The sequence below is a fragment of the Vombatus ursinus genome, unplaced genomic scaffold (assembly GCF_900497805.2).
Source record: "Vombatus ursinus unplaced genomic scaffold, bare-nosed wombat genome assembly UNPS02014818.1, whole genome shotgun sequence".
NCBI lineage: Eukaryota > Metazoa > Chordata > Mammalia > Diprotodontia > Vombatidae > Vombatus > Vombatus ursinus.
In genome coordinates, this window is record NW_020954596.1 from 28,259,596 (window position 1) to 28,268,449 (window position 8,854).

The 8,854-nt window shown below is 38.4% G+C and overlaps 1 protein-coding gene across 1 annotated transcript; it reads right to left on the reverse strand.

The window, feature by feature from the left end:
- Positions 1–1,624: 1,624 nt before the first annotated feature.
- On the reverse strand, positions 1,625–2,020 carry LOC114023658 (calmodulin-alpha-like). Its single transcript, XM_027836415.1, has one exon. It carries the CDS (start codon positions 2,018–2,020, stop codon positions 1,625–1,627), a length of 396 nt encoding a protein of 131 aa, XP_027692216.1.
- Positions 2,021–8,854: the final 6,834 nt, after the last annotated feature.

Genomic DNA, 8,854 nt, shown 5'->3' on the forward strand with positions numbered 1-8,854 from the left:
CACATATCATTTTTTTTCCTTTTTTTTTTCCAGGTAGTCATATTTTACTGGAAAACATTGATCTATATTTTTCTTTACAGCTTGAACTGAACACAATATTGCACATTAAAAAAAAAAAGAACAAACCAAAATAAAACCACTCCCCAATAGCCATAGTTTCATCTCACTTTGTTTGCCTGCCATGGACCTTGACTGGGTTTCCACTTCCCTTCCCCTGGGAGGAAGGCACCAAAGGGTGATTCAGGAGAGAGAAATCTGGCATCAGCCAGCCTGCCTCCTTGCCAGACCCGAGAAGGGTCAGTTTAATCCACCTGGGCATTGGGGGTTGGGGGTGTGAGAGGGAGAGAGGAAAAGAAGAACTGAAGGAGGAAAAATGACCAGTCTGCCCATGGCTCCTTCCTAGTCCCAAATGTTAATTAAGAGAGAAACAGTTGTTGGTTAGAAGAGAGTTTGCTAATCATCCTATCCCGTGGTGTAGGGATGAAGATCACTAACAGAGACTTAGCACAGATGTGAGAACCGTAGAGCTACAAGCACAGGAAGTCACTACCGAGACGACCCGCGTGGGGGCTCCTACATCGCTCTTATTGCAGCTATGATGAAGAATGGGAGTTGGGTCATCCCCCACCCCCAAGGTATATATGGATTTTGCCTGAAAAAGAAAAAAAAAAATCAAAAACCGAGCACATTGCCATGCAACCATGGACACGTTCACTCAAACTGCGGGACTGGAGGGGGACTGGAGAGGGACTGGAGCGGAGGAAGCCGGCTGGGGCTGGGATCAGGCGAACGGCGGGAATATTAGCACCAGATATTTACAGAACAGCTCAAGAGATTGCTTTAGGAGTATGGACATTGACAATTCATAAAAAGTGCCGAGGGAGCAGGGACACTTCTCCCCTCCTCTTCCACAGGCCAAAAGTAGGTCGAGTCAATCGCTGGATTATTTGGGAAGAAAAGCTAATGGATTTTGTAATGCTATCCATCCCTACCTCATTTTCTTCACCTTTCCTACCCCCCAACCAGTGTCTAGAATTCCCTTCTCCTCGATTTCAAACATTTTCCTCATGCCCGCCCACTACCCATCGGTGTCAGAACTCTTCTAGGCCTTTCACCATCGCAACCCAAAGATTTTGAACTCAGAACCACAGTGCCAGACGCAAGCAAACATTTAAAGGGTTTGACTTTCCTGCTCCAGGTAGCGACACTCCCCACTGCTGCAGATCCTGATATGGGGCCAGTACTGGTCTCCGAAAACAGGGTGAGAAACCAAAGGGAGAGGAGGAAACCTACAGAGAGCTATGAAGGCAGAGATCCTCTGTGTGTTTTTTGGGGGTAGGGGAGGGTCTGTCTGAGGGGTCAGCTCAGGCACTGGGATGGCCAAGGTTCAGAGAGGGAAGAACGAAGGGAGATCAAAGACCAGTCATGCAGCTTGGGACAAATCTCGTGTTGCTTTATGTCAGATTCTCAGTCGTCTGTCAGGATTGGCTTAGAACCAGGTTATGTGAGGAGGAGTGCTGGACAGAGAGAGAAGAGAGAAGGACATCAAAGGAGAATGGGCAAAACCTGCTGCCCGGGGCCTTCACATCGCGGTCACTATATGCACAAACTCTTAACTTGGCCATCACCATCTATGTCCACCTCTCTGATCATCGTCCACCTCGTCAGTCAGCTTCTCCCCAAGGTTGGTCATCATATGACGAAGCTCTGAGGCACTGACGTAACCCTTCACATCCTTGTCAAAGACGACGAATGCCTCTCGAATTTGTTCCTCGCTGTCTGTGTCCTTCATCTTTCTTGCCGTCGTGGTCAGGAATTCAGGGAAGCCAATGGTCCCTTTTCCATCTACATCCACCTGATTGATCATATCTTGGAGCTCAGCCTCAGTCGGGTTCTGACCTAGCGACTGCATCACTGTCCACAACTCCTTGGTGGTGATTGTCCTATCTCCATCCTTATCAAACAGGGAAAAGGCCTCCTTGAATTCTGCGATCTGCTCCTCAGTCAGCTGGTGAGCCATGACTGGGCACAGGAGCTCTGGGCACCTGGTCACCCCATCTTAAGGAGGGCATTGCTTATCTGGGGAATGTGAAGATGAGGAAAATCAGGATGGTGAAGGGTCCCTAATCCGTGATACATGAGAATTGGTTGAAGGTACTGGATATGTTTAGCCTGGAGAAGAGAAGACTTATGAAAGACATGATAGGTATCTTTAAAGGCTGATAAGTGAAGGATGGATTAGATTTGTGATATTTAGCCCAAGAGAGCAGAACCCAGGACCAATATATATGTTGGACTTGATGGTCCTTTAAACTATCAAATTCTGTCATCTTGATCATTCCTGTCATCTTGGACTTTTGGACCTGTACTGAAGCTGATTCAATGAATCTACAGCAGATAAGTTTATGACAAGACTTATTCAGTTACAAAAAGCAATCATTTCATCTACCTACACGTGTCTGCTGAAGATTAAACATAAAAAGGGCAACTAGGTGGTGCAGTGGATTGAGCACCTGCCCTGAATTCAGGAGGACCTGAGTTCAAATCTGGCCTTGACACTTACTAGCTGTGTGACCCTGGGCAAGTCACTTAACCCCAATTGCCTTAAAAAAAAAGACTAAGCATGAAAGAATGATAGAAAGATAGCAACTTGTCCAAGAATTGCTTCTATCAAATATAGAATAAGCTTTGGTGATAATAATAACTTAGGATCACTGAAGGTACTGCAAAATGCCCCAAATACAATTCCACCCACTACCCAGGCTTTCAGTTCTGGTCCAAGATCACGATTCATCTCTAGTACCTGGTCAAGATAAATGTATGGAGGACTAAACCAATGAGCTGCCTATCTAATTGCAAAATAGAATCTGGGCAATATACATACTTTGTCCTTTTTTGTCTTTTCTTTTCTTTTCCACATGGATTTCATGGGGTCTCTCTTTTCTATGGACATAAAACTTGTAGAAAAGGTCTTGAGATATTTCAAGGTTTTATGCAACAGTATAGTATTGCCTTCAAATAACTTCTCCAGTGAAGGCAACTTTCCATTGTACTTTTTGCAGCTTAATTTCTGTGACAGGAGTCTACACCTTTGCTGAACATATCTCCCTATTTGAGTTTTCAGTTAATATTGATAGAGGATTGTTGAAAAAAGTTCTTCTATCTCAATGGCTCCAAATACTGGAGTTGAAAGGGACCTTAGAGGACATCTTTTTCAGTTGATACATGAGGAAATTGTTGCTCAAACAGGTTATATGATTTGCTTAATGTCACATAGGTTGTTAGTAGCAGATATGGATCAAAAACCCAAAGCTTTTGACTTCAAGTGTAATGCTTTGGAGTTGGAAGTCCAATGATGCTTTCTTCTAGGGCAAATAAGTTAACATGGTTGATAAGTTAGGGGTCCTTAATTTGAGATGGATGAACTTTGCATATGCACGGGGAGAGAGAGAAAGAGAGAGAGAGAGAGAGATTATTTTAACATAATTGGTTTCTTTGATAAAGTCACTTATTTTGCTATGTACTTTTAAAAACATGATTCTGAGATTCTGAGAAGAGGGTCATAGGCTTTACAAGGCTCTCAAATAGTGTTGGTTATTTAAAAATCTATCCTATAATGGGTACTAACAAATAGAAATTTCACCTTCCTCAAAATGTAACCCCAAGAAAAGATTGCATTAAATTATTCTACTTTTCTAAACCATGTTAATTAACTTAATCCAGTCCATTATGTGATTTTAAAGGTGAACAAAAGAGACAGCCAAAGTCAGAATAATCACAATATTACATAAGCCCAATGTCCCACATAATAGATTAAAACCTTGATATATACTAGTTCCATAACTGGCATTTAAATTCAGAGATTCTAAATATATAAATTGATGGCATAAAAGTAATTCTGTACTTTATAAATTTTCAAAAGTAATTCAGTTAAAAATTTTCACTGAAAACAACAAAAGATGTTGTGTCCATGTCACCCAGCCCCCATTCTAGGATGAAAAGAGGGCTAAAAATACTTTGAGAGCCTTATATTCTAGTTGAAAATGTAATATAAGTAAGTCCATGTAAACGTGCCTATCTGAAGCTAAGTATAAATGTAAAAGGAGTTCTTAAAGCAAAAAGAGTTAAAAGTGACTTCTTCAGCATGAAATAACTAGTAAATGTCATAGGCACCATTTACACCTAGGTCTCTCTGAATCCAAAACCAGAACATTATTCTCTATGTAACTCTCCCTATATGAATAGGATAAGTCACTGTATAAATTACAGTCATAACTTATTCCAATCCCAGTGGCTTTTCTTTAGCATATACTGAAATGCTGAAACAATGGGATTATTTTAAATATTTTTATTTATCTTATTTCATGTAATTTCCACAGAAATCATTTTGGAACAAATTGGCACCCTATTATTATTTTGTTAAAGCCCCCTGGACTCTTACTCAAATAGATGAAAAACGTATTGTTTTCTAGAAATTAAAAAAATAATATTGGAATGGAAACTCATATTCTCTAGGATGACTTAAAATATTCTTGGGACAACTCTAATAGCAGACAGGACAATTGGGAATCTCATTCTGTTCCCGTATGATTTTTAAAGTTGAAGTGATTTGCTTTGGCTCATAAGTAGCAGAACCACAACTCATACCCAGGACCACCAACTTTTTTTTTCTCTGAGATTCATCTTTTTAAAAAATATTATTTACTTTTAATTTCAAAAAAAATTGAGTTCTAAATTCTTTTCTTCTATCCGGCCACTTCCCAACCCACTGAGAAGTCAAGCAGTAAGATATCAATTATAGATGTGAAATCATGCAAAGCATATTCCATGTTTGCCACACTGAAAAAAAGCAAAAAAGTGAGAAAGTTATGCTTCAATTTATACTCGGAGATTTGTACTCAGACTTCATCAGTCCTCTCTTTGGAGATGTTTAGCATTTTTTCATCATGATTCCTTTGGGATTTACTTGGATCATTATGTTGATAAAAGCAGCTAAGTCTTTCCTTGTTGACCATCACTACAATATTGTTGTTACTGTGTGCAATAATCTTCTAGTTCTGCTCATTTCCACTTATATCATTTCCCAGTTGCTACAATTGTTTCATATTCATATTTAACAAAATGTAGTTTCCCTGATTGTCTTTTAATTAGGTGTATTTTTCCTTTTGTTTTGTCTGAGATCATGGCATTCAGTTGAAGCATAATAGATTCTTTTCCAGTACCTTATTTTAACTCTGCCTTTCTGTTTCAAGTGTGTCTTTTGTAAACAACATATTGTCAAATTCTCATTTCTAATCCTTTCTGCTATCCACTTCCATTTTATGAGTGAACTGATCCCATTCACATTCACAGTTATGATTACTATGTATTTCCCTCCATCACATTTTCTTCTCTTTATTATTTTCTCTCTTTTTATCCTGTCTTTCTTCAAAAGTCTGTTTTACTTCTAAACACTGAATCCTTTAATCTAATCTCCTTTTTATTATTCCCCCTTTTTTATCCCCTTCTCCTCTTATTCCCTTGTTCATTAAGATAGATTTCTATAATACATAATGTTTCCTCTTTGAACCAATTCTGATGAGAGTAAGGTTCAAGCATTGCCATCCACCTTCACTTCACCCCAATTTCCCACCTCCTCTATAAAAGCCTTTCCTTTTATGCTTCTTTCATTTGAGGATTTTCCCCCATTCTATTCCCCCTTTCCTCTTCTCTCAGTGCAACTGTTGTTCTTATCTCCCCATTTTTTCGAGAACATCCCAACATCACTAACACACAACTATACCCTCTGTCTCTGTAGATTTTTTCTGGTAAGAATAAACTTCTAAGGATATACATATAGATATATGTATATACATATATATATATATATACACACACATATATATATACATATATAATCTTCCCATATAAGAATGTAGCAGTTTAACTGTATTAAATCCCTTATGATTTCTTTATCATGTTTACCTTTTGTTGGTATTCATGAATCTTCTGTTTGATGTCAAATTTTCTATTCATTTCTGCTCTCTTCACCAGAAATATTTGAATATTCTTTATTTCATCGAGTATCAATTATTTCTCTTGAAGGATTATACTCAGCTTTTCAGGGTAGGTAATTCTTAGTTGTCATCCTAGTTCCTTTGAAATATTTCATTCCAAGCTCTCCAACAGATGAAACTCTTAAATCTTGTGTTATCCTATCGCTGCATGCTATTTGACTTTTTTTTCCTGGATTCTTGCAATATTTTTTTCCTTGACATGAGAGATCTGGAATTTGCCTATACTATTCCTGGGAGTTTTCATTTTTAGATATCTTTCAGGAGGTGATCTGTGAATTCTTTCAATTCCTATTTTACTTCCTAGTTCTAGGATATCAGTGCATTTTACCTTTATAATTTCTTGAAATAGGATATTCAAACCTTTTTTTTTGTTATTGTTATCATGGCTTTCAGGTAGTTTAAAAATTTAAATTATTCCTCCTTGATCTCTTTTCCAGGTCAGTTGTTTTTCCAATGAAATACTTCACATGTTCTACTACTTTTTTTTTTAATTTTTGTTTCTTGATGTCTCATGGAGTCATTAGCTTCCACTTGCCCAATTCTAATTATTAAGGAATTTTATTTTTTTCAGTGAGCTTTTGTACCCCCTTTTACATTTTGCCTATTTTTCATTTTAAGTAGTTCTTTTCTTCAGCGAAACTTTGTATCTCTTTTTACCATTTGGTCTATATTATTTGGCCTGTTGGTTAAGGTGTTATTTTTTTCAGTATTTTTGTGCCTCTTTTACCAAGCTGCTAATTCTCTTTTTTATAATTTTCTTGCATCACTGTCATTTCTTTCCCCATTTTCCCTTTGCCACTCATCTCTTTCTTTAACTCTCCAAGGAGGACTGATTGGGCTTGGGTCCAATTAACATTTTTTCTTTGAGATTTTGATTATGGCTTTTTTCATATTGTTGTCTTCTTATGAGTTTGTTTTGGTCTTCCATACCACTATAATAGCTTTTTATGTTCAAGTTATTTGTTGTTGTTGTTGTTGTTGTTGTTTGCTCATTTTTCCAGCCTGTTTCCTGACTTTAAGCTTTATGTTAAAGTTGGACTCTAATAAGTGTAGGGAGGGCACTTTCCCAGCTTCTGGCTTTTTTCATGTTGCTGTTTTTAGACCAACTTCTCGGGGTCTATAAGTTTTCAGAATTTCCAAGATGGTGTCATCTGGGGGGAGGTGTGAACTCTGTTGTCCTGGTTTGTGCTCTTGTATTTACCTAGGAAGGGCCCCTGCTCCACTGTGACCACAAGCACTAGTCTCTTTGTCTTGAACTATGACCAGGACCCCTGCTCTCCCAAAGCCTCAAGTACTAGTGCTTCTCTCTTCCTTAAAGCTGTGACCAAGACCCTACTCTCTTGTGAAAGACCACGAGCCCTCCTCTAAACTCTGGAACTGTGACCCAGAACTATATATGGGAATTAGAGTTGTCAATCAGCACCAGCTACATTCACTGCCAGCAAAGGGTCCCATATAATTGTTTTTTGACCAATTGTCTGTCGCCCTTAATGTTTCTGGCTTGAGAGCTTTCGAACTGATGCTGCTGTCTCTGCCACCTCCCAGGCAAGCTACTGGTGGTGCTGCCTATTCTCTGGGCCAGGCTTTACCCCAGTGGCACAGATGTCTCCTGCCAATATCTTAAGTTGTCTCAGGCTGGGAAAAATGTGTCATATTGACCTTATCTTTTTCTGGATCTGTCACTCAAAAATTTGATTTGAGGCATTATTTTAATGTTGCTTTTACTTCTGGGGACAGAGCTAAGATGGTAGAGGAGAGAAGCATTCAACTGAATTCTCCCAACATTCCTTTCCAAACAATTTAAAATAATGATTCAAATCAAATTCTGGAATGACAGGATCAACAAAAGGTCAGACTGAGACATTTTTCCAGCATAAGACAACACAGGAGGTTGGAAAGAGAGATCTTTGTCAAAGTGAAGGAAGCTGACTTGGAGCCTGAATGGAAACATTGGTGGTGGGATGGGAATAGCAGCAGTTTGGGAGCTCTCAAGCCAGAGATGGTAAAGGAACCTAGCAACTGATCAGGAAGAAATTACAAGGTACGCCTGTACTAGCACTGGATACAGCTCCAGATGCTGTTTTTCAGTTTTATTGCATATATGCACTTCTAGATCATAGTTCAAGGGCAGAGAGGAGCAATTTTGTTCCAGAGGAAGTGGAAATACTGAGAGACAGTAACACTTCTGGCCCCAAGGGATCAGGGACCTAAAGGAAGAGTATCATTTCCAGTCCCAATGGAGGAGGGGCCCTGAGAATCAAAATCAATTGCAATTCCAAGGAATCAGGGGCTTTTTCTGAGTAAGGACCAAAGTATAGATGCCAAGAGCAGTGACTACACCTCTCCCCAAATCACACTACCTTGAAATCATAGAACAGTTCCAAACTCCCAAAACTTGTTCTGAAAAACACCAGTGCAAAAAAGTCTGAAGCTTGAGACATAGATCCTCTGGCTTCCATGCTGTAAATAGAGTTCAACATTAAAATAAAGTTCAAAATCAAGAGATAAAATGGAAAAATAAGCAAGCAACAGAAAAAGAACCTGAACATAAAAAAAAAATTCATATGGTGACAGGGAAAATCAAGACACAACTCAGAAGACAATGAAGTGAAAATAGTTATAAGCAAAGTCCCAAAGGAAAATGTGTGTGTGTACTGTGTACATATGTACATAGACATATAAAATGTAGACGCATATATATATATACATATACATATATACATAAATACATGCACATATACATATACACTTTATTATATTATATTATATTATATTATATTATATTATATTATATTATA